At 40.5% G+C, this 26,371-nt stretch overlaps 1 protein-coding gene across 6 annotated transcripts; it reads left to right on the top strand.

Moving 5' to 3' along the window:
* Nucleotides 1–2,037: 2,037 nt before the first annotated feature.
* UPF3A (UPF3A regulator of nonsense mediated mRNA decay) lies at nucleotides 2,038–24,960 on the top strand. Of its 6 annotated transcripts, none has more exons than XM_025146692.3 (10): nucleotides 2,038–2,262; nucleotides 2,763–2,869; nucleotides 10,280–10,386; nucleotides 12,641–12,739; nucleotides 12,830–12,940; nucleotides 16,966–17,021; nucleotides 17,113–17,271; nucleotides 19,139–19,299; nucleotides 21,448–21,522; nucleotides 23,548–24,960. In XM_025146692.3, exons 1-10 carry the CDS (start codon nucleotides 2,059–2,061, stop codon nucleotides 23,780–23,782), a joined length of 1,314 nt encoding a protein of 437 aa, XP_025002460.2. In that variant the 5' UTR covers nucleotides 2,038–2,058; the 3' UTR covers nucleotides 23,783–24,960. The 6 variants fall into 6 exon arrangements, 5 of the variants coding, with proteins under 5 accessions (XP_025002460.2, XP_025002461.2, XP_416933.3 ...); XM_025146693.3 differs by having other exon boundaries at nucleotides 21,448–21,686; XM_416933.8 differs by having other exon boundaries at nucleotides 21,448–21,742.
* The last annotated feature ends 1,411 nt before the right edge of the window (nucleotides 24,961–26,371 follow it).

Raw genomic sequence — 26,371 nt, 5'->3', positions numbered from 1 at the left:
AGATAAGGATTTTTCATTAAAAAAAAAAAGGCTAATTTATCTTTTAGCAAAGTAGAATGACTGATCTAAAATACAATTCTTACACTGTTTCACTACATTTGTGTTAGCATTTAAACAATCATTTTCAACTCTAGCACAAAATGTTTGTGTGATTTTCTTTGTATAATTTTCAGTCACTTTATTGGGACATGTTTTTTTTTTTTTAGAAAGTGGCATATTAGTGCAATTCATCAAATATTTCCTATACTTTTTATTGATGCTTTACATAAATGAGACAAGGGATGAACCCAAGTAGATATATACTGCAATCTTGCCTTTTTTCTTGTTTTCTGGCACTCCATCTTTCATTAGTAGTCATATGAGCTACAACTGATAATACTTCTGTTTATTTTTAATCTAGAGTAGGTAAATTTAAGATTCTAGTCATACATCATGGGAAGAAGTTTCTACACATACATGTTGGCTAAATACTCTAGCAAATCTGGCCTTTTGCTAATGTCAGCCATGGACATCTGTGTTTTTTTTCTTTTTTCCTATGTTGCTACTGTTTTCATTGACTAAGTAGTTTTAAAAATTGATAATACTTGATATCAGTTATGATCTGATGGTGTGTTGACTCTGACGGCAATCCTGCTTAGTTGTATTCCTGCTCTGCTCACAGCAATTGACTTGCCCCTGTGCCACTTCCACAGCTGCTGCAATATAGATTTGTGTCCTTAGGTTGTGAATCAGATATGGGATCTGGCCTAGCATTTAAAAATCTTTTCTCTGTCCGATTTCTCAGGGTGAAAAATTGTGAACTGCTGTGTAAAAGCCATCAGGAGAGCTGAGTGGAGAGAAAAGGGAGGGTACAGAAAATTGCTGCTGCTCAACACCTCAATTCTGCAGCTATCTGCTGAAGTTTTTTGGCTGGTTGTTGCTAGCCCTTCTTTATTGGCACTAAAAGTTACCTAGAAGGAAACATTTTCAAAATTTCTTAGACTGTGAATGTTTTTTTCTAGACATCAGAGGAATTCTTGATGAAGCTTGGTTTGTCTTTCAGCCCTTCAGGCAGATACAATTAGGTTAGTACTTGTTAAGCTGATGTTGTGCAAGTCCTCAGAGAGGACTTCAGGAAAAGCTTCTTTCCTTATTTCTGTTCGCTGTCTGCTCATATTCTGTCCAAATCTTCATCTTTGCACCTGCATCTCCTGCTGTGTCTCCCAGCACCTGTCCTGCTCCAGCCTATGATTAACATGTCTGCTAAAGCAATGTCTTACACATAACCTGCTCTCTCAGAATCTTAACCCATTGTGGGGGGACTTTGCTGTTGTCTTCAAGGTTTTCATGATAGATTTGAAAACACAAGACCTGCAAACTGATGCAAGAAACAACTGTCCTTTTTCCCACGCTGTGGCATCCCCAGCACCGGGCTAGCTTTCAGCCCTAGCCCAGCAGGTCAAAGGGGAATGGTTTGAAACGAAGAGAGAGATTTAGACGAGGTGTCAGGCGTACTTTTTTCAGTGAGAGGATGATGAGGGGCTGGCACAGCTGCCTAGAGAGGCTGTGGTGCCCCATCCCTGGAGGTGCTCAAGGCCAGGTTGGGTGGGGCCCTGGGCAGCCTGACCCAGTGGGGGGCAGCCCAGAGCAGGCTGAGCTTGGAGGCTCCTTCAAACCCAAACCGTTCTGTGATTCTGTGACTATTGCTCCCATCCTGCCACAGGAGATGGAGCTGAGGCTGTGGCAGTGAGGGCAGAGCCAAGCGTCTGCAGTCTACAAGGCAACCGTGGGATCGTGGACCACGATAGGGCGCGTCTTCAATTGCCCTTTCATGCACAGAATGGGGGCCCTGCGGGATTCCTGAAAGCACCTCTCCTCAGAGCTGCCAGCAGAGAGGATGGGAATGTGCAAGGACGTGGACAGACACGGCTAGACATTGGGACAACCGCCTCACAGCCCGGCCGTGGCTACCCCGGGGGCGGACGAACTCCCCTCGCCCCTCAGCGAAATCTCGCGAGATTCCGCCCAGCAAAACGGCAGTTCTCGCGAGGTTTCCGCCTCGCTGCGGGCGGCGGCTCCATGCGGTCGGAGCGGGAGCCTGGGCTGGGGCTGGTGAGGGGCGGCGGCGGTGGCCGCGAGAAGCGGTCGATGGAGGTCCCTCTGCGGCGGGAGTCTCCGCGCCGGGAGCCGGACACCACGACCAACCCGCCGTCGTCCCCGGCGCCACCGCTTCCTCCGGCGCCGGTTAAACAGCGAGATGAGAAAAAAACGGCGCTGAGCAAAGTGAGGGGTGCGGGGCTGCGGGTAGCGGGGCGCGGTGTGGGGGCGCGTAACCGCCGCGCGCGTTGCGGGGTGCGGCTGCGGGCGTTGTGGTGCTGTGGTACCGCGGCCCGGCGAGGGGAGCGCTACGTCCCTTGTTGCCGCATCGGGAAACCGGCGCCGCGGATGTCGCCGTGACTTCAAGCGAAATCCCTAATGGGGAGCGGTGGGAGCGGACCGTCCGGACCGTTGTGGCCATTTTGCTGTTCTGTGCGGTGCCGTTATTCTGTCCCGCTGCGTTTCGGACGATCGCGCCCACCTTGCAGTGGGGGAACGCACCTGTGTGCGGTGTGCTGGGCTGCCCGGTGCCGCCCAGCGCCGATCCTCGTCGGGACACCGAGGCTAAAGCCGCAGCCGCAGCTCCCAGGTTAAGGAAGAGCTTTTAGAAGAGGAGTAACGCGATTGATTTGGTCTTTTTTTTACGCTGTTTAGATGGAAGATAACTCTCTCTTTTATCTACGCAGGTAGTTATTCGACGGCTTCCTCCTTGTCTAACCAAGGAGCAGCTGGAGGAGCAGCTCCACCCTCTCCCTGCTCATGATTATTTTGAGTTTTGCACTGCTGATCCCAGGTGAGGATGAGCTGTCTGTGTAGGTTTTCAGATGCTTAAAGCCTAATCAAGGCAGTTTGGACACCAAATTACTTATTTTGTCCATGGAGCCCGTTTTGTAAGTTACGTAAAGTGTTTGGCTATATACGTATGCAGAGATAATACATTCCTGCATCTTCCTTATATACTCATGGTTTTAAAGCAAAATTTTTGCGTGCGAACAGAGCATAGTTTTGTTTGAAACCATCATCCTGCTTTTAACTTTAATTGGTAAAAATTAATAGGCTGTTTATCGGCTATGATAAAGACAATTGAGGGCAAATATCATCACATTTTTCATGAATCCCATTCGACCTTAATTTGCTTATGTATTCTTGTCTTTATTTCATAACACTTTTTTTTTAAAGTAACCCACTCCTAGTCATTTTTGTCTCATTCGAAACTGAAAGAAAATGAAACAGTGGTTGACTGACAATAAGGTAGAGTTTCTGATATACTTACTTAACATACCCAGTATCACAGCGACAAAATACCATTCCCTTTTGAACAGAACAATTTCTGGGTGATCTTAACCATAAAAGTAAGCAAAGCATCCTATGTGCTACATGTCCTTGTGCTCAGAATAATTAAAGGATGTGATTCATCTTGCCCAGCTGAGCCTGTCTTGGTGTGCGGTGAATCATCCTCCACAGGCATATGTATATATATATATATATATACATACATATATGTTCTCTCAGAGTCAATTCCACAAAGAGAAAGGAGCCAGTATCTGTTTAGTGAAACTTTGTGGCAGTTTGGTGCTTGCCTGACCTAGGCTGTTAGGCATATGCACAGTGTCAGAACCATGAAGGATGTGAAGTTAGGTAAGACTAGAACTTATTCTGATGGAAAGCCTTTATAGTTACGTACATTTTTCTTCTGAACCTGATCATCCATTATTTCCAAATGGTTTTCTTGAGGGCTTCAGTCACAACAGTTTATTTGAAGAGGGAAAAGAAGGAAAAGCATGCCTAACGTTGTCCAAAGAATATCTTCGTCCCAACTGCACAAACGCCAGGAACCAGTTCAGAAATGCAAATTTTAACTTTCCAAAGCAGTTGTTGGCATAAGAATCTAGGTAATCACCAGTCTTTGGAAAGATAAGCAATGGGCAACAGTTGGCTTTCTGTGATTATTTGTTGTTTTACTGGTCCAGCATCATATTGCCCGTCCCAGGTCATGTTTTCTATGCATCGTCTGTTTATCTTTCACTGATCAGCTCTCTTTCTAGATCTTGTACCAGGCACATAGTAGCAACCAATGCAGAAAATTGAGGGACAGTGAATTCATAGAGATAAAATGCTACCCAACAAAAGACTGGTTTGGGGAAGCTACTCAGGGAGGAGGATGCTTTTTGGAAGGAGAGCGGGGCATACAAATGGACAGGTTATGATTCAGAAGCAGGCAAATTTGCCCTTAAATGCTGTTAGGTCTCATTTTAACCCCATCTGGGGATTCCAGAGAACAGAAGTTTGTAAGAGTTCGTTCCACCACCAGCTGTGGTGTGCAGACGTAGTACTTTTTCACTCTTAAGCTGTGCAACTCCTTGTCTGAGAACAGCATCAGAAGTGGAGGTTCAAAATGGTTCAGAAGCTGTTAGTCAAATACTTAACCTAGACAAGTATTTATCTATGAAGACCTATTAAACACAAGGGTGTGAGTTCTGAATTACAAAGTCCCTGGGCTGCACATGGCTGAAATGATACACCAGGTGAAGTGTCCCTTTGTAGTTTCCTCTTATTTACACATTTCCTCTAAGCATCCTCTACTAGTTGTGCTCAGAGAGGACTTCTACTTTTTTCTTAGCAAGGTCATCTCACCCTGGAAGACAGAAACATTTGTGGTCCTACCTACATGCTTTTGTAAGATATGCATACATATATCCAGTTTTACTGTTCTTGTGATAAAGGTTACTCGTAATGTTATAATGTCCTGCTATTATATGCAAACTGTAAAACTCTTAACAATTTCATATAACTAAAATGTCATAATTCTGTAGCACTGTTACATCCATTTCAGTAAAATCATTTCACAAAGTTTGACTGTTGTGTTGTATTTCATTCATTTTTTCTGATACATTTGCTTCACTGCATTAAGTTCAGTTTTCTCTCTTGTACATTGGTATCAAAATACAAGCAAAACAGTGTGTTTGTGACTGATTCTGTGGCCTTTAGGGATGTTTGATAAGCACGCTACCTATAGCTAACAATGAAGAGGCTGCCTACTTGATGATCTGTCTTGTTCTCAGGTGCCAAAAAATAACTACGCCTTTTAGATATCCTTTTAAGGCTGCATGTAAGTGTTTCTGAGCTTTCTAAAACTCCAGTGCGGTGGTTGAGCTCTGGTCCTGCAGGACCTGGGTCATACCTCAGGACTGGTACTGACTGCAGAACTCACTAAAAACGTTGTAAGGGTAAAGAGATGTGAACAGGAGCTTTGCTTCTGTGACAGCCAGTCAAGTAGTTGATGCCATGCATTGTATCAAAGACAGAATCTTGCATACAGCACTCCTCCTCTGCCATCATAGGTGCTTCCCAATGTTTTGCTGAGGGTTATTGTAGGCAAACAGCATTCCTACTGTAGGATGGCAGCATGCACGCAGGAACTGAAGGGCAACACCTTTTAAGCTTCAAGGGAATCACCTGTGGTATGATAAAGGAGGGAGCGGTTGTTGGTTGGTCACCACAGCTGCAGTGTTGCAGATTCTCTGCTGCCAGGCAAATGGTGCTTGTTTTATATCTGTAAAAAGGGAAAGCTCAGTTCATTTAAAATTACTCCAGTACCATCCACTGTATGAATGGCAACAGGTGAGAGACAGCAATGAAGGCCAGTGGATTTTAGCTTGATGTATAGACTAAGAGTTATCAATTTGATCTGAAATTATGAACGTATGAGTGAATGGAAGTGTTTACTGAGCACTCCAAAACTCGTGTTGATTTTATATATGTATTTAACATATGTATGTTAATACTGTATATGTATACATGCACATACACCACAACTGATGAGTTGGTAAGTATTTTTCCTGGAATGTGATGGCTGTCTTTACGTTACTGTTTACATTTTAGGTATCTTTGCCATCTCTTTTTACTGAATGGTGCTAGAAGGTACTTTATAGAAAAAGATAACTTTTAGAACATTTCTGTTGTTAAAGTTGTCACAAAATTAAAAGCTTGAAGGGCTGTTGTACTTAGTATTATAACAATGCACGTTACCTAAAAGATTGAATATCCTGCAGTGCGCAGCAGAAAGCAAAGAAACTGTACGCTGAAGTGAAGAGATGTGACTAGTCAGACTCAAGTGGGTTATTTCCATAGAAATTCCTGTCATTGATATCGCAGAGATGCCAGCATCATGTGCAGTACATCTGTCCAAAGCATGGTAGGGATGGAAAGCAGCATTATAGAAAGTCTGGGAGAAGAGAACCAGCTGTGTGATAGTAAGACTAGCCATGCAATCTCAAAGCTGAACTTCAAATCCCAGGTGGTATCTCTGCTTGCAGATAATTGAAAAAAAATGAAAAAAGGAGGAGACATACGGGGCTCAAGGACGCTTTTGTAGTGCAGTGCCTGGGGAACTGGGGTGGAAGACAAAGTCCTGCAGAGCAAAAGCCGTGTTTTCTCCAATGTCTGCAGAGAGCAGGACTGTACCTTCCTGTGAGAGGGCAGCAGCCACAGAGCCCTCCCAGCCATGTGAAGCATGTGCTTTCTGCTGCTCTGTTCTTAGAGGATGGATACGTGGTGAGAGAATGTGGAGCGGGCAGCTGCAGTTGGAAGGTCCCTGAAACCTTGGCCACTGTTAGGCGTTTCCGATCTGCTAGGTTTAGTCAGCTTCCCATTTAGGAGTTGAGTTTAATGCATTCTTTTTTTCAGATGCGCTACTATTGTGGGATAAAAAGCTTGAGGGAGTCTGAAACACACAAATCAGGCTTTTATACATTAAGCACTGACATCCCACTTGTGTTTGAGGACCAGCTCTATTTGTAGAAGCGGCTGCATCAGAGGAGGAACATGTAATTTCTAAGCATTGTCACACCTATGTTTCTATGACCTTCTACCCTCATATCTGGCAGCAATAACGAAGAGAGAATCCAATTGGATTGTGCTGCTGTGCATACCCATATCGTACTGTGGACAAACATGCTCTAATATTTTTGTATATTTCTGCTGACGTGAAGTTCTTGAAGACTTAAAATGTACAGCAACGACGTTGGATCCCTTATTTTGAATACAGAGTCTAAATCCCTACTTTCCAGGGATTGTGTCCAGAGAACATTTACATGTTCCAGACACTCATTTTTTTCTTACTAATGTATGTTTCTCCCTTTGAAAGATTCTCTGATAACAAAGTCTAAGCAAAAAACATTAGAAAAATATGTTGGGAAAGATTGTGTTTCTGAATCAGGTGGGAAATAGATGGTGTTGGTGTGCAAGCTGAAGGAGGTAATGAGAAGTGTATTTTCATTTCTTTTTCATGAGTGTTCTGTGTCCAACCGTGAGTTATAAGTTAATGCAGAAGAAGAAAATCTATGACCAAGCAGTTCTGTGCACCGAGACAGAGAAGTAGTTGCCTTTTTCAGTTAGTTTTGTGGAAATTGAAGATTGATAAAACACTGCGATAGTTGTTAAGTTAGGAACTTAAACTCAGGACTTCTTAATCTTAGATAGCAATGATAGCAGGGGACTGGAGCACCTTCTGTGTGAGAACAGTCTAGGACAGCTGGAGCCCTTCGTCATACAGAAGAGAGGGCTCCAGGGGCAGCCTTATAGCGGCCTTCCAGTACCTGTAGGGGCTTACGGGAAAGCTGGACAGGGACTTTTTATAAGGGCATGTAGTGACAGGACAAGGGGAAATGGCTTTAAACTGGAAGAGGGTAGATTTAGACTAGATATTAGGAGGGAATTCTTTACAGTGAGAGTGGTGAGACACTGGAACAGGTTGCCCGGTGAGGTTGTGGATGCGGATGCCCCCTCACTGGAAGCATTCGAGGCCAGGCTGGATGGGGCTTTGAGCAACCTGGTCTAAAGGGAGGTGTCCCTGCCTATAGCAGGGGGTTGGAACTAGGTGATCTTAAAGGGCCCTTCCAACTCAAAGCATTCTGTGATTGGGCTGCTCACTCAAGGTTATTTTTGCCCAGTGAATCTTCAGTACTTCCAGTGTATAATCATATCAATCTCTAATATCAGGTCTCATTTCATTTTAACACTGAAGAACAGATGGAGTGTAAGATAAGATTAGTCCTGTTGAAGTGACAGAGCTTTGTTCCGTCCTGGGAGCCACCCCTTACCAGACTTCTTTGCTGTTGCAGTGATGCAGCACAGAGGCACTTCTTACAGCACAACTATGAAGCGTCACAGTAAACTTTCCATCTTTGCAGACACTTGTAACTCTTTCTGTTTTCTAAAGCATTTCCTAATATTATTTTTTAACGGTCCGTACCGTTAAAAAATCATGAAAGCTGTTAAATTTCATCCTTTTTTTTCTTGCTTTGAAAGCACTGAGATAGAAGCTGGCTTGTTTCAGCTGCACTGCATGTTGCCAATGACTCCACGCTCCTGGAGATCCCTTGTGTTTCATGTCCAGACCGGAGGTTTGCAAATCTGATAACATAGAACTCTGCAGGGTGTGCAGAAGAACTCCATGGCAAAGCACATCCATATGTCACTGTGCTCGTTTGGTTGAGCTGTCTAGATGTTTCCTGCAAGCAGACTGTACCCTGATATGTAGCATCTGCGTGGGCTGTGGTGGATAAGGAAGCACGCTCTATGTCTGTAGCATCTTTCAGCACTGATGTGTGTTGACAGCATAGCACTGGCTGTGCCCAATCAGGCATTTCTGTGGTTGCCTCCCTCGTTGGAGATCTTCTGAAGCCCCATGGCCCTGGGCACCCTGCTCTGGGTGGCCCTGCTGGAGCAGGGGTTGGACCAGAGGGACCCAGAGGGTCCCAGCCTGAGCCGTCCTGTGCTTCTGTGATACCTGCTTGCAGTTCATTCAATGCTATTCCCCTCCCAGAATGTCAAAATAGTCAATAAATATATATGAAATAACAATTCCATAGAATTAGAAGGCACATCTTCTGCATGCTTTAGAGGCACCTTGTAAAACACCTAAGTGAGAAAAGCCCTCTAGCACCTTGTTAAGTGCTTCTCCTGACTGTGATGTCAAGCACAAGTCGGGGCATTTTACAAAATGGTTAGATAGCAGCAGTGCTGCTCTTTGTGGTCACCTTCCAAAATGCAAAGTGGAATCTACATGGACACACATCTGAAAAAGAGAAAATGATTACTTGCCTTGTAGTAACTGTCTTTCTTTGAGATGCCACATATGTGACCTCTATCTTTGCTCTTTCTCGCTGGATGCAAAAATCTCATTCTGAAATAGCTGTGATTTTAAATCTGGTTGCAGCTGTGTGTGCTGGTTGTCTTCTGCTGCTGCTGCTGCTGAGTTTATCTTAAGACAGCACTTGTATGGCAGCAGTACTATGAACACAGGCATATTAAAATTATGGGCTCACGTTCAAATCAAATACGTTCGAGTATATTAAAAAAAATGTATTAACATGTAGACATCACTAAAGGCAGATTAAGCCAAACCATTTTACATCCTAATTGTGTGGGAGAGAGAGTTAAGCGTGCACTTGATACTTAGCTGATGAGTAGTAATGCATTCCATTACCACGGTTCCATGGGTGGAGGTGGTGTGCCAGCTCTGAGCTTTTGATCTGGCACACTAATATTTAGAGTGGAACCAATGCCAACAAATTCTTGAAGGATCAGAATTATATTAGGTAAGTACCTGTTCTTTCTTTTGCTAAAAATTGTTTTCAGTATTTTTTCTCCACAATTAGACATTGCATAGATATTCATGCACACGTCAAATGGAGTTTGTTTGTATTTGTATGGAATGCAGCATATTATCTTGCCAAGTATTAAGTTATTTAATCTTTCTTTAAGGTGGGAATCTCTTAAATGCAGCGATAGCTTGGCAACTTCCAGTCCACTGAAAGCTTTTACTTCTACTATGTCAGCAATGGAAGATTTTCCTAACATGCCCAAGAAGTTCCCCAAAAGCACTGCTGTTATTCGTCTCTCAAGTCGTGAACAAATAGACTGAAAGCTTTGGTCCTATGAAATGGAAACGTATGCTCTGCAATTTAAGGAGACAAAATGAGCTAGAAACATTTGTTCAGAATAAATTTCACAGTTGTATCAGAAATTCAGTCACTGAGTTGATAGATATAATAGATGTTTCTATATGTAGAGACTTAAGTATGCATGATTAAGGTAGCCATTTCCCAAAGAGAGTGAGAATGGCAGTGTGATCTATTTCATTTTTCCAGGCCTGAACGGAATAGTAAATAACAGAAAATAACGTTGTTTCTTGTTGCAGCCTTTATCCTCATCTCTACTCAAGAGCATACATTAACTTTAGAAATCCTGAGGACATCCTTCTTTTTAGAGATCGCTTTGATGGCTATGTCTTCATTGATAATAAAGGTTGGACTATTTGTAAGATATTACATGTGAATACATACATACCTGCATATCATTTTAGAACATTAATTCATTTCATTTTTTATAATTAAGCTTTCTTTTTTTCCTCAATATACAGTTAATTACATAAAAGTACACTAAAACAAAATCTGGCTATTAGAAGATAATGAAGTGAAAAATGTATTTGTCCATGCAGTCTTACTTGTCTGCATGGTGTGCACACTTCATCTCCATTTTTGTAACACAAGCAGTATATTGTCGGGATCCTATTCATCATCTTATGTGAGCTCCACAATTCATTGTAACGGTGACCCAAAACACTGCAAGCACGAGTGGCTGGATCTTGGGGGTGTTTCTGTGAGATAAAGCAGTGCTGTGCATTCCCCTTCTGAGAAAACAAAACCAAAAACGTTGTCCTCACCGTTTTGCTTGCACAATTTGAGATACTTATGCCTTGACTTTTCAGAGAGCATTTATGTTTGATAGAACCTCAGATGCTTTCAGTCTGATTTCCATAACTGTGTGTGCTCACCTGTATTTGTCGGTAAGAGCCTGAACATCTTGAGTTGCAAGCAAAGGAGCGATGAGATTAGTTGCTGCCTTTGAAATGTTCAGTCTGCAAGTTTGTCCATCAGATCTCTGTAATGTGGGTGGGCATAAATTCTGTTCTACAACAGTATTAAGCAGCCATAGCCAAGAAATAGTGTGTAACTGTAGCTGTTCCTTGCTTCACTCACAGATTCCCTTAAAAATTGCATGGGTTGTACAAAAGGAACTTGGATTTGTGAGTTTTATTGAACGTTGTCTATTCTGTATACTGAGTGTTGCAGAGGTCCTGTGAAATAGTCCTGTCTGGTCTTACTGGAGAGTTACTCTCTATAGAAGCTGTCTGCCAAACTAATAAATATCTCCGCAGCTCTTCCTACCTCACATATTTTACATGTTCCATCCCTCAAAGTGTTCAAGGCCAGGTGGGATGGGGCTTTGGGCAACCTGATCTTTAAGGTCCCTTCCAACCCAAACCAGTTATTAATTCCGTGATAAGCTTCTAACTTGGATTTGGATAGATTTTTCCAAAGATGGAGAACAGCACATTCCTCACAGTATGTCATTCCCAGATCTCAAATTCTGCTGTAAAGTAGGAGGCAGGGCAGCTCCTTACCATGAGAGTTCCCTAACATTCATGTTTTATCTTGCCGCCTTCTCTGAAACAGCTGGGTTGTTTTAGCTGAAGTAGAAATAAACTATTTTTATGATCCTGCCAAGACTCCACATAGTCTAAATTAGGCACGTTCCTCAGTGTTACGCTGGATTGAAGCCAGAATATTGCATACATTACAAATCTGAGTTTGGAGGCAGCTGGTCAGTTTGGCATGGTTGTTTGCAAATAAGAAGCCCAAGTTTAGATTGCAAGTGCCCTCTGGTGAAGCTTGTGGCAGCATTTCATTTATGGGGCTAAAACTAAAAGAAGGATTACAAGGTTCAGTATGGTTCACAAATGTTAGCAGATTTAAGTCAGATTTTCAGTAGACTTGAGCTAAGTGTGGTCTTGAACATGCTTTAAGAGGAAACCAGGCAAAATTCAAAAGCTACACGCTGTTCTCACAGCAATCCAAAGAAGATGCCAGGGTGCAAGGCAAAACTCAAGACCAAAGAATGTAGCCAAAGTTGTGTAGTTCACCGTAAATAGGAAGTTGAAAGAAGAGTTTCACACAGTTGTACATTGTGAGTTTTAGAATTCTGAAAGAAGGCAGCATTTCTTTTGACTGTATATAAGCAAGCTTTTTTTGTTGTTGTTAATTTATATTTCTGGCAACAAAACATTACAGAAGTAGCTCGATTGTTTAATATTCACTTCCCAGTAGTACTTACCCCTTTGTCAGCATAAGATTTTATGTCAGTTTTTCTATTCAATGGCAATCTTTGAAGAATTGAAGGAGAATTATAAATGATAACATAAAACTTTTATTATACAAGAGCACTCATCTTCATTTTGACAGCTTTTGCTAGCATGTCAAAATAATAATGTAATAATAATAATGTTTAAGCACGTAATTCAGATATTAAAGTATTTTGTTTTTAATCCAAAATACAGCCGTGTGCGATTTGTCCTTAGAAATTTAGGATGGGATTTTAGAAACATTCACCTTTGCTTTTAAGTAAGGCTACCCAACACAGATTTGAAGGGTTTGGAAAACCTTACTTGAATACAAGGAATGCTTCCCAAACTAAAAATTAAGTGTTGATCTCTTTTAAGGCTTGGAGTACCCTGCAGTGGTTGAATTTGCTCCATTTCAGAAGATTTCGAAAAAGAAATTAAAAAAGAAAGATGCCAAAGCTGGGAGCATTGAAGATGGTAAGCCTATCTTCTTGATGTCACAGTGGAAAATAGATTCTATTTCTGTCATGCAAAGTACTAACGTAATTCAAAAATTTATCTTCACAGATCCAGAATATAGGAAATTTTTAGAAAGCTACTGTGCTGATGAAGAGAAAATCTGTGCCAATCCTGAGACTCTTTTGGGAGAGATTGAGGCCAAAACAAGGGAACTCATTGGTCTGTTTTCTTGACTTTTCTTATTTTTGAGAATATTAAATATATCATTTTTATATCTTTAAGGTATTACCTGCATGTTATGACCTGTTCAATCCGATAGAGGCTGAGGTTATCACACTTAGAATTTTAATTTCCCAGGCAAGTAGAGGAAACACCTCTCCTGTTCTTTTGAGGCTCTGTGCATGGAATCGGTTGACTTCACCAGAAGTTCTGCATGGGGAGTGGCTTCAGTTAGGTCCTTCATACTTCCTTCTGCTTACAGACGTGTTATAAAAAGATACGAGATTTATTTTTAAAAGATAAAATAGCTGAACACTTAACAGTTGCTCTCTGACATTAGCTGCTTTTATTCTGAAACATGAAATGACCTCTGTGCTCACGGTCAGGATTCTGAAAAAGCTTTGAAAGTAAGGCTATGCTTTATTCTCCATATGCATGCAGCATGACTTTCACAGTCTCGTGGGGAATCTTTAATAAGATATCACTGAGATCTTCCTGAATAAATTACATCAAATTTCAATTACAGGTTTCAGCAATATGAATATTACTAGTTACAAGCACAAATCACGAGTGTATTGCCAACAAAAGGCAAACTGTGTTCTGTGATCCATACTGTGCCATATAACAGAAATACTATGCTTTTTCTTCTTTTCAATTCAGTCTTTCAAAGAGTACCTTTATGGGACTGACTGTAGTGACTGTAACGCCCCACGGTAGTGCCATGCGTTAGATAATTATTTGACTATCAGCAAACGTGTAGGAGAAGGCTGTTATTAGAAGATGCACAAGACAGACCTGGAAAGATGTGGAAAAAAAAAAGCGGATGGGATGAAATGCAGCATTCAGCACAACAGTGCTGACTGCTCACATTTTTCTGAGGTCAGAATATCTTAATTGCTAGGACTGGTAGAAAACTGAACTTCATAGAGAAAAATAAAGCTGTTAACAGAGTGTGCAGCACAGACACAAATGATGAGGAGCAGTAAGCACTGCAGTAGGTGGTCGCAGGTGATGAAGCCTCCCTACCAACATGCTAAAGGCAAGGAGCCCTGTCCAGCTCTGGCTTGGAGTAGTTCTGCATTCTACTACATTGTCAAAGCTCTTTCAGGACTCCTGCAGTACTGAGAGGAAATTTTCCTGGGATAGGAAAGACTTACTTTTCATTCCAGATGCAATGTGATCTATATCTTTTCAAAGCCTCTAAATAATAGTGCCACGTCACACTGAGAAACACAGATAACTCTTTCCAGAATACTGGAACTTGGCAGCTGCCAGAACGCAGCTTTCAGCGTGGCACCTCTAAGTGACAACATCTAGAGCACTCACTCCTTCCCCTGGTATGACAACCAACCAACCAGAAGACAACTTTTGCTGTTATTTCTTTATAGTGTAAAAGTAGCCTGCTCTTTTTGTTTTGTTTTTTTGTTTTTTGTTTTGTTTTGTCCCTGCATGTAACAACCATTTATGCAGAGTGGCATCAATTAGTCTTCATATGCATAAATTAATAGTGGGCTGGGAAGATGTGAAACTTAAACAATTTAGAGGAAATTCTATAGTTATAGACCTGTGGACATTTAGCAAATTCTGTTATCAGTAACGCTGTTGCTCTTCTCAATAGGGAAGTTCCGCAGTAATTTTCATTTACCCCCAAATCATCCGAGTATTTCAGAGCAGAGCACATGCAGTCAATTTTTTCTAAGACAATTTACAGTTTCCAGAAAGAATTGTTACCTTAAAAATACTCTGACTCTCAGTGAAAATGATCAGTCTGGAGAGCTGCAGATTTCAGAACAACAAAGGTGCCTGAAAGCAGCTTGACATAAGGAATGTTAACGTTCTGTGTGTGCTAAATCACAGAAAATCAAATGAATTGGTTTTTGCTATCAGTACAAAAACAACGATCACTCCAGTGGATAGCAAGTTTATAGCAGAAGTGCGTGAGACATTGGGCTATGTGTATGTCTAGTTTCAAAGGTGCTAATAACTACTCAAGTTAATGAAAGATGTGCCCAGGACTTTGTTGGCAGAATTGGGCCTCACATTCTCAGCATTTCTCCAGGTAGCGTTGCTACTGCAAACCAGCATGGTTTGTGCATCACGTCAGATACGTTAGCTCATCAATTTCAGTGTGACAGAAAGATATAAAACAGAATTTCTCTGTAACAGGATAAAGGTAAGCTCATTCTTCCGGTTTGTTTGTAGAAAGCAAGATAAAATATAAAAGTTATTGCTGATGGAGTTCTTCGTTTTATAGTTTATTTTCTTTTAACATTTCTTAAACGTTTACAGAAAAAAACCTTAGATTTTCATTTAGAGTAAGGCTTATAAATGAGGGGAGTAAGATTCAAGTTTTATTGATATGCATCTTGTTTTATCCTCCTCCTCTGATAGTACTCGCCACACTGCCTCTCTTCTGTGAACTTCCATGTTGCCATTTCTGATCCAACCCCTTGCACTGCAGCCTTAGTCATGTCTAGAGTCAGGTGCTGGACTCCTGGTGTGGCAGATCCTTCCCCATACCCTCTGCTGACAATCTGTGGTCAATTCCAGCGTGTATAAACGACGGAGATGCTCAGACAGGGAACTTACAGGGGCAGGAGGGGGCGGCAGAGCTGCAGATTTGGGAGACTGGAAGGGAGGACAGTGAGGACCTGAAATATGTCAGAAATTATGGGCAGGTGGGAAAGAAAGAAACAGCACTGGAAGTATAGGGGTAGAGAGAGGAATATCTCAGACCAGCAAGTCTGTTTTGCTTGCTGCTTTTGGCCATTGATATTTGCTAAAGATAAGTACTGATTCAAATCAAACCTTCCAATTCATAACTTCATAGCAAAGGTTTTTTTTCTTTAGTTTTTTTGTTTGCTTGTTTGTTTGCTATTAAGTTATTTAGATATTCTATACAAAAGCATTCAAATGTTTTTGGGATATGAGGTTATGTCTGGATTTTGGCTGCGCCATTTTAAATTTGATTGAGAATTTCTTTTCTTTTTTTTTTTTTTTTCCTTTCCCTTTTCTATTCTTTCTTCCAATCATATCCTGTACAATTCTCTACTGGTTTCAGGAGGAGACTACAGAAATTGTAGAGCATTTTTTAGCTCTAAGTATTTTCTGTAACTCCATCTTGGGTCATCTAAGGGTGCCAACATTCTTTTCAACTACTCACGTAGGTATAGGAATGTGGGTTCGAATTTGAATTCAGTGCTGACAGTCATAGATGCCATATGTATAATACAGAATTTGATGATGTCTTCAAGCTTTAGTAGAATTTGGGGATGGCTCGGGCAAATGGCTTAGGCTTGATTTCAGAGCGTGAAGATGGCTCCATAGCATAAGAATGGCTGTGTGATCCAGCAAATGATCATCCAAATATGTTATTTGGGAAACCAGAGCTTTATTGAATCTGTTGACACTTTGTTGTATCCTGGGACAAACTATTTATCTTTTATGATTCTTGTTTTCCCATGGAATGGTGAATGCTAAATGGGAGTCCAATGGAAATGTTATGTGTGAATGAAAAGGTTTCTTTCATAATGTGCTTTGAAATTTGGGACTGAAGGGTGATATGTGAGATTAAAGTAATGTGGACTGTACATGAACAGCAGTCTAGCTAGGTTTTGATGTACAAAAGTTAAAAGAGGAATAGATACAGTGGTAGGAATGTGGTAGAATTAGATACTGAACACATTTATTTTTTATGGTGAATAGCTCTTTGGTGAGCAAGAGAAAAATGCCATTCTCTGAACTGAAAATATATGATTTTAAATTTAAAACTTAAATAATCAAGCAACATATCTCTGTTGCTTCTTACCCTCTCAGCAAGAAAAAAAAAAAACACCACCACCCAAATAATGTGTTTCTAAAATGGAATAATGGGAATACCATCCAGAATATATAAAATAATTAGGTTTATATATTATTTGGCTCCCTTGCAGATAATGTTAGAAAGAAGGGGTTAGCACTGAAGTAAAGAAATGAGTACATATTTTAGGAGTTGAACACTATATCACAAATTTTTTGTGTTTTAGCTAGAAGAACAACACCCCTTTTGGAATATATTAAAAATAGAAAATTAGAAAAGCAGGTACGTTCAGATTTTTGCCTGAAGTTCAACATTTATGTTTCATGTGGTTTTCCTTTGGGCAATTTACAATTAATCGTTTTGAACTCTTCAGAGAATCCGAGAAGAGAAAAGGGAAGAGCGAAGGCGGAGGGAATTGGAGAAGAAGCGGCTGAGAGAAGAAGAGAAAAGGAAACGCAGAGAAGAGGAAAGACGTAAAAGGAAAGAGGCAGAGAAACACAAGAAAATATCTGAAAAAGAAATAAGGATCAAGGTACCTTAACCAAACCAAACCAAACCTCCTCTGTTGAAGTCATTCAGAAGTTCTTTTGGTTTCACGCTGTTCATACTGTGTACTATGGTATGGTGTGGTGATAGCCAAGTTGTTTTTACTGGAAGGAGAAATAAAGTAAGGCTTAGATTGAGCACTGTTGTTGAAAAGTCTGACTAATTGCCTTAGATGCAATGATGTGCTAATGCAGTTACAATGACAGGCAACTGTGAGTGTATCCTTATACAACAATGCCACATTCTGTGCTGACATAACCTGACAGAACCAGATTGTTCCGTGCTAACACATCAGAGCATTAATGCAAATATGGCTTTCAGCACTTTGTCATGTAAATCTAGCCGTATGTGCTGAAGGTGTTTTTTGTTTTTGCTCGGAACTGGTTTATTTTAATGGTATCCTTTAACCCAGTTATTAAAAATTCTTGTTATAATTTATAAATAAGTATATATTTTAATAACGTTATAATTATACATTATTTTTATAGAATGTGTAGATATTATCATATATAACTGTTTGTACTAATTGTATATATTAACATCATTATATATAATTTCAATCCGTGTTATATTTTAACACTCTGAACGGATGTGCTTTTAATGAGTTAGGTGGGTGCATTTTGTGGTATTAAGTCTCCACATTTAAAACCTACTTTGTATAAGACAAGAAACATAAAAAACTATTCATTTCATCTAAATTTGGTGGTAATGGAAAGGTTTTGTAGGCTCTTTGATGAGGTAAACCAATGTGAGAATGTGTAGCCTAATACAAGGATGCACAGACTCGCTCCAGATCTTGTGAGGGAGTCAAGCCACAAAGCTTTCTCCTCTTCCTTTTCATCTCAGACAACACTTGCCTCCATCTACATGTATAGAAGCAGTACATTCTGAAGCAGTTACACTTTTTTCATATTTGTGTGTAAGGACAAGCATTCTAGAACTTTTCATTTAAAAGATATTTCCCAAAATTTGTTGTCCAAAAATCCCTAGTATTTGTGATCTGTTGTTCATGGGAAGGTGACCTCGAAAACTAGTTCTGTCCCCAAAGAAAAGGAAAATACTACCTGAGAGAAACATTTTAGATTCTTGTAGGTATTGGAGAATAACAACATTTCAGAAAAAAAAAATGGTGGAATGAAAAGTTTTTGAGATATTCTACTCGTTATTGAAATGGTAGCAAACTACTTTGAGACACTTGGTCCTTCTATAAAGGTTATTGCTGTAATTCTAGATACTGCTCAAGCCCTGTGTGGATTATTTGTTGAGGAGTTAACGGAACTCTTGGAAAGTTTAATCTCCAAAGTTACAAAGTAATATGATGTTTCCTGCTAACTCCTTAATTTTTCCTCAGTCTGTATTTTTGTTAAGGTGTATTTATACGAAGCACCTATTTCCATATGCCAGCCTGTCCCAAATTGTTAGCGTGTCACACATTTTATATATAATACTTGAAGGAGTGAACTATTAATCCTGCTCTTTTTGTAGTATTGTAGAGGTTCTGCTTTTATTTTATTGGCAATGACGTTGAGCTCTGTTTTGTTACATGATTTCTAAGAAATCATTGACTATACATAAAACTCAGGAGAGAAGAGTAGGTAAGTGCTTTCTCCAATATTCTTGACAAATTTAAAGCATGCTGGTGAATGCCTGTTAGTGACTGTACCTCCTTACCAAAAGTAAACTGCTCTTTAAAAATAACTTTTAAAAATGTATACTTCATAAAAGATATTCATAGCATTTAATAAGATATCTTAAATCTTAACAGGTCATTGTTACATTCAATACATTGTTAAAATGTCCATTACAACAGAAGATAATAACTTTATGACATAATAAAAACAAATATTTTTTAGCTTCTTAAGAAGCCTGAAAAAGGAGATGAGCCAGCCAGTGAGAAGCACAAAGAAAAAGATGAAGAAGCTGACACTGAAGAAAACAAATGGGATAAGTCTCCTGGACCTGGGAGCATAAGATCCAAATCATTGGAAGGTTCACTAAAAGAGCTTAAGGAGAAGTAAGTATTATTTATCTTAGGGACTCCAAGTTACATCCTGAATGCTTTGATTTGGAGGCTTAGTGTAAGAGCTTAGCTGGCTGTTTTGTCAGCAAGGAGCTGATTTCATTTTGCATGTATATGAATCTCTCACTGTCCTTTTTGTAAAAGGCGTTTAGTAACAACTTACCGACCGGATGGCAGAAGTAGTGGATGCAGTTTATTATTTGGGAAATGCTTTGAAATCCCAGATTGGAAGGATTTCTGCATGAAAAGTAATTGAGAGTTTAATTCTTATTTCACCTGTTCCATATCAAGAGCTGGGGTAAGGCCCAATTTCCATTATTGATGTCAAAGTCTAAATTGCCTCCAGTCTTTACTTTTCATCACACCTTCTTTGTTTTCACTGCAGTAAGCAGATGATTGTGTTTGATTTGGGACAATGGCAAAATAGTTGAGGTGTGACTGACACCCAATATAAACCCAATAAATTTGCTAACTAAAACACTCGATTCACCCATAATATTTTATATATATTTTGCTCATCTCTTTTATCTGTGACCATGGACCTGAAACATGGGCTCAGAATTTCAGCATGCCATCCAGGTCCTGAAAGGTGCTGAAAACTTCAATTTTCCATTCTCTGGTGGAAAATGAAAATATTCAGGAAATCCTGAGTCGATGTTCTTCAGCAAAGGAAAAACAGGAAAGGAAAGGTGCCCAAAAATGCTTGCAGGGGCAAGTCAATTTTTTTGCTAATAAGGCTTTTTATGGACTAAGGTTTATGTTCTGCTATAAAGCATTTTTGGTATTGATCCTGTAAATTTAACGAGGCATCAGTATAGCTTTTCCAGGTGTAAAAGAGAATCCTTTTGGCAGTGCATGTACAGTAAGTTACCTTGTCTTTCCAAGTGCTCGCTTCATCATGACTATTGATTATTAGGGTTAATAGATACTGTGTTATTGACACAGAAATCAGTAATAAACCAGAACTTGGAACTCTACATGAGGGGCTGATTTAAAGCTTGCTAGCTGTAGCTTTCTACATTTACTCTGTAATCAAGTTATTGCTTATCCCCTCGTTTCCACTCCTCTTCCCTATGACTGAACTGTAGAAGGCTGCTCCAGCCACGCTGGAGCTGGGGTCTGTATCCCTCTCACTGGGCACAAGTGTTCCTCCATCACCCGCAGGAGGAGACAGCAGGGCACCAGGAAGCACTGCAGCAGCAAGTCTGGGGGTGCCCCCTGTCTTTGGAAAGGACATACTCCAGAGCCTTGCTAGGACTTTCCTCTTTGAATTTAAACATTGAAATATATGAAACGTATAAAAAGAAACTAGCCATATTTGCTGCTTTTAAAATTTAATCTACTCTGTAATCCTTCTTCATTATTTACAGCTTTGTTTTATGAGAGAAGCACATGCTTGCTGAACTGGAACAATGAAGTGAATGAGAGAGCTGAGAGTTGTATCAGACAGGCAGCAAAATGTTGCAAACTAAGAGTCTTTATAATATAAACCCATTGCAGCATAGCATAAATTTAAGTATTACGTTGTGATAAGGTAATGATGCTTGCCCAACAGAAAGAAATATTAAGGTAGGCAAAAGTGTTTGGAGACAAAATAAATGCTGGGAACGCAAGCATTTGTTTTCACAAATACCTTCCAGAAGTTCCAATGTTTGTCAGTGAATGATTTTTGTTAACAGATGGTTACACAGTACATGCACAGTTCCTTTGGGCCATGAATGCTCCCTTTCAAGGCAGTACTCATGTACATAGGTATGAGTCTTCTCGAGAGCAGCCACAAGACCTGGTCATGCAGCACAAGGTTATGTGAGGAGCACTGGGGAACCACTTAAGGGATTGCAGAGGGGGATAAAGGTTGGAGCAGAGGCCTCCCACAGCAGGTGCACAAAAACCAGATTTTGCTTGCAAAGTTTTATCTGCTACTTTCAGGACTTAATGCATCATGGAGAGCTGGACATACATAAGTAAGACATCCAGAAGAATTACACATAGCTCTTCTTTCTTAAAGGAAAAACAGCCTTCACGTATAACTGACCTAAAGACTGTTGAAGACAAAGCGAGGCTTTGTATTCTATACTTCAATAGCTTTCTTTTAAAACTGTTTATTGCTTGGATTTTCTTTCTTTTTCTACATACTCATAGGTCACAAAATGATAGTGACAAAGAGCAAAGAGACTTGGAGAGAAGATTTCGAGAAAAAGAACCTGAAAGGCAAAGGTATCGACTGGATGATGGCAGAAAGCATAGAACTCACTATGAGTTTGACAAGTTTGTGAGAAGGAATGAAGAAGAGCTGAAATGGGGGAAAGGATACAACCAAGACAGAGGAAAGAAAGGGAACCACAACTACAGCTTCACTGTGGAGGCAGTAGACAAACTGGGTAAAGAGGACAAGTGTGATGACATGGCATCCAAAAAGGAGCGCATAAGAAATAAGGTTCTTTTATTCATTTAGGATAATCTTTCATTAGTTAAATATGCTTCAAGATCACAGGTTTTCCTTTTGCAAACTTAGCATAAAGATGCTTTTTTTAAAGAAAACAGTTCTTTATTTCATTTTCAGTAAAGCCCCAATTTCTTTTTATTGCTGTCAAAGGACAACAGCAGTTAAAATAAGTTAAGGTCACAGGTCTCTGCTCATTTGTATGTACCATGTACAGCATACTTTCTGTCTTACTTTCAACACTAGCATTTTTAGAATGCTGTTCTTGAAAGCCTTGTATTTTATGAGCGTATTAAAAAATGTTATACTTCTAGATTGCAATGAAATTCAACAACCGTGGCATGCTAGTCTTTGTGTTTCCATTACCCTGCTCACAAAGTCCTTACAATTGGCCAGGACAACATTAAGGCCATAACGTAAGTAAGGACATATCTAAATAGCTAATTCAGAAACAGTGGTATTTAGAGGAATGTGCGATTTCTTCAGTATTGTATACCTGCTGCTGGGAGAGGGCTGTTGTTTGCTTAGGACAAATTACATTTGTGTTCAATGTCAGGGAAAGAACAGGTGCAAAAACAGTGCAAATGGGGCTGGCAGCAGGGTGTGTAGCAGAGCTGTCCCTCCTCATCTCCCAGGGACATGGGCATCATTTTTCTCAGACTCTGATTTCATGGATGTGCTGGAGTCTTTTCAGGAGGTGGTTATCCTTGTCAACCTCATTCTCGATCCGTTCTGGTCCAAGATTTTCTGCACAAGATGACTGAAACATTATTTTGTTTAGAAATTCATTCAGCATGTGAATCTCTTCTTTCAAACCAAATTCCTTATACGGGATGGGGGCGAGAGCTGCCAAATATGGTGAGCTGGTCATGTGTGGCATGAGTCCATATGGATCACATACAGAGTCAGTTTGGGTGGACTCACCGTGCAAGCCGTGTGGGTCACTCAGTGCAAAAAAAGGGCTGTTTTAAAATAGGCTGCTTATTTTGTTTGCAAAACTTAATACAAGAATTTGACCAAAAAGCTGTGGTTGTGGTGAACACGTTGCTCCATAACATTAAAAACTGCTATTTGTCTGAGTAAAATAGTCTACTAGGAAAAGACTTCTTAAGCAGTGTTTCAGTAATACCTTTTATTATTGAAATTTCAAGAATAAAAAGCACTTTCAAGAGTTGTGGAACTTCCCCATTTGCAGGCTCAAGGTCTCTCTTCCTTGTACATGGCTCTTTCTCCCATTTCCCAGTGGTCAGATCAGCGTGTTGTTGGGTCACACATGTGACTGAGTCAGCAGCACTGAACACGTTCAGTTGAGGATAATTTTCTAGCTGTTATCTGCTAACGGGCGCTCTGGTTTGTCTCATTTTATTGTGCTTATAGCTAATATTTGTCACTCATCTGCCAAGTTGCAAGTGTGCAGGCTGTTGTTCTTCCTGGTCGCTGCTGGTAAAGGTAGCAACGTATTTCACAGTTTTACCTAGGCATGCATAATAGTACTGTGTTTGATAATAGCCAGCAGTATTTCTCCTTATTTATGTCAAATGTGTCATAAGATCTTTCCTTTTTACAGCTTTCTTCGCTTATTCAAAATGCTTGGCTTTCAAGAATAGTGTTGTAAGCAAGACAGATATTAAATACTCAGTTGATTTTCATTACACTTCATTTTTTTTCCCAGCTCTTATGATATGTGAAGTAATTTAACACAAAATCTGCTTTCTTCACAAAAACTCATCTCTTTAAAACCCCACCTGTGTATCCCACACAAGTTTCTCAGAGAGTTAACCTCATCTGCTCCCCCCTAGGATCGCCCAGCCATGCAGCTGTACCAGCCAGGGGCTCGCATCCGAACACATACGGGATCCACGAGTAAAGCCTACGACTGCAGTGGGAAGTCTTCTGAAGATGCTCTTGACAAGAAGTATGAGGTGGATAACTCAGTGGGAGGTGGCTCTGAGAAGAGTGAGGAAGCAGAATAAAACAAACCGGAGGAAAGACTTGTGGAAAGGGATGAACTTCAGATTCAACATCACCACGTAGAGCCGTTTCAGAAGCCCAACACCAACAAAATTGTCATGGCTTTCTCTTACTTCTTCTGAAATAAAGGAAAGAGCGACTGGAGATGTATACAGTATCTTACAGCAAAGGAACACGATTGCTTTTTTACATAAAGCAGAGCAAACACCATTTGCCTAATGTAAAAGCAGTCTGATGTTTTATTAGATTCGCCTTGAGATATAAAGTCTCCACAGGAATATTTGTAGAGAACTTCAGAAGTGATCTCACCTTTCCAAGTCTAAAGAAACAAAATGTGGATTTGTGTCATTGTGAGGCCTGAAGCACTTCCAGTGTGTTGGGTGCACAGCAGTCCCAGGGCCCCTTCCTGCACGTGGCAGTGCTGCCCAGTGCTGTGCACCCCGGGGAGCTCCACAGCCAGCGGTGTTTGCAGGGCACGAGGAATGGCGGCGGGTGTCTGTACGTACCTCGTTGTGTTCACATTGTTTTTCAATTAACTACAGCATCAAATAAGTGTTATAAAAGCTACAGGTGTGTTGTTAGAGTGTTCGTCATTTTTGGAGCCACTTCTGCTTTTTATGTTTTAATGGATTCTTGTACTTAAAGCGGAAAAAAGCTTAACACAAACCTCAGCACTTAAACAGTGCGTCTGGTTTTCTTAAATTAGCTGGGCTTTTTTTTATGGTTTTGACACTGACTTTTCAAAAAGTGATTGTACAGTGATGACTTTTTATATGCAGATGTTTGATGTGAGTTGTGGTTGCAGGATCTGGACAATGTACCACACATGAGAGTTCCGAAGTTCAATTTGTTTAAAGAAAAACAAACACGAGTGTCAGCTGCAAAGCCCCATTTTGTAAGACCCAAGTCAAATTCTGCCCTCTTTCTGATGAAGGCACAAATACATGTGTGTGTATATATACATTTACAGTGTTTCCATCGGTTCAACGATAGCTGCATGTTTATGGAAGGGCACAACTGATGAATCTTTTACAGCTGAAAGTTTCACAGTCATCCGAAACTGAGACCTGCTGTGTTGATTAAGTTGAATAGTAAGACATTCATTTATTTTTTACATCCTCTTGGAGCATTTTGTTAAGCATAACATCTAGCTGTTCTAGACTGAAAAGTTATTTATTGTATTTTCCAGGATATTAAGCATTACATGAATAAAAGCAACAAGATTTTCACTATGATTTTAAGAAGTGATCTTCTGTAATTTTTTTGCCTGTACTCTAAAAACCATAAGTAGGATGCTATGCTACTCGATGTTCCTCACAAACAGACACAAATACCATTGAGTACAATTTTAATATCAAACTATGTAAGTGAGAGGCCAACTAAAACTACTTCAAAGCTTAAGTGAAACAACTGTTGGAGAATCATTTGATTTTATCTTCATCTGAAGTTTATCTTGTTTACCAGGTTTATTCTGACTGCTGAGAAGGGATTTGAGTTCAGCTCCCTGGCTGAGTGAAAGAGCCTGGCTTGGTCTGAGAGGAAGGAGACCTAACCAGGACAGTTCTCCTGCAGTAGAGGCAGGCAGGGCTCACTGGATTGGGGTCTGCGTAAATGCAACCATTTCCAACCCACTGAGGTGCCCAGGGGACATGGGCAGGAGTCTTGTTTATGAGAGGAACCCATAAGAGCAAGAGAAGAATAGCTTGTGCACATCCTCACATGCTTGGTATTTTTGGCCAAAGGTGGCTCCCAGGCTACTCTCTCACCTTCCCATGGGTGCCTGGGCCATAAGTATCCCTTGGTGGCATTATGGGTGAGTAACTACACAGTTTCTTTAGCAGTAAACTTCCACTTGAGGATTTGCCACCTCTTTGTTACCAAAGATTGGACTTGAAACCTTGGCTCAGTAGAAACTGTCAGGGCTTCAACACTTATATATTCTGGGAAAAGCCGTCACCCTTCACTAACCAGAACACTTGCACCCTGTTTGATCGCAGGGAAGCTGGCCTTGGGTCTACACATCTACACAGACAGGGTATCCAGAACATTGATATTCACTGGGGAAGCCGGGCAGGAGGAGCTGCCACCTGCTCAGTGCTTGCTCTTTTTCCTATGCGCCTCCTGATGACACGAAATAAATGCAGGCTCGCAGCCTGTCTTTGTACAGAGTCACTGTGGCGTGAGAGCTTTATTTCCACAATAGCAACTTTGTTTTGCAAATTCAGCTTTGCTGAAAGTAGATGCAGCTTCCCTGAGAAACGGGAATTGTATCTCGTTACATCACAGCTAATTTTGGTGCCATCTGCTTCCTTGATTTTACAGCATAGTGCTCTCTCTTTAATACAAACCTTCACCACCTTGATAGCCTCTCTCAATTTCTGTTGTCCTACTTCTTATTGGATTCCAAGGTCATCACAATTTTGCAATATGGAAATCACCTTGTCTGTCAAGAGGGAGTTAGACTCCATTCTGTCACGATCTATTGTGTCAAAGGAAACTGATGTGGGATATAAATATTCAGTAAAAAATCTGCACTCAACGCCTGTAGCAGTTTTAAAGAGAAGGCGATTCAGTTCCCAAACATCATTCTGCCAATTTCAGATTCCATTTTTAAATACATTCTGCTGCTTATTTTTACTGAAAAACAAATGG

This window comes from Gallus gallus, chromosome 1 (genome assembly GCF_016699485.2).
Source record: "Gallus gallus isolate bGalGal1 chromosome 1, bGalGal1.mat.broiler.GRCg7b, whole genome shotgun sequence".
In the NCBI taxonomy this organism is placed as follows: domain Eukaryota; kingdom Metazoa; phylum Chordata; class Aves; order Galliformes; family Phasianidae; genus Gallus; species Gallus gallus.
The sequence above is the reverse complement of the archived record's forward strand: the minus strand, read 5'-3'. Positions and strand labels throughout refer to the sequence as shown.

What these genes read in the sequence shown, in the direction of transcription:
- UPF3A (XM_416933.8), top strand. Translation starts at nt 2,059, where the DNA reads ATGCGGTCGGAGCGGGAGCCTGGGCTGGGGCTGGTGAGGGGCGGCGGC. An exon ending in TGTCTTCATTGATAATAAAG is followed by an intron (nt 10,387 to 12,640) that starts GTTGGACTATTT and finishes ATCTCTTTTAAG; the next exon opens with GCTTGGAGTACCCTGCAGTG. An exon ending in CTAAAAGAGCTTAAGGAGAA is followed by an intron (nt 19,300 to 21,447) that starts GTAAGTATTATT and finishes ACATACTCATAG; the next exon opens with GTCACAAAATGATAGTGACA.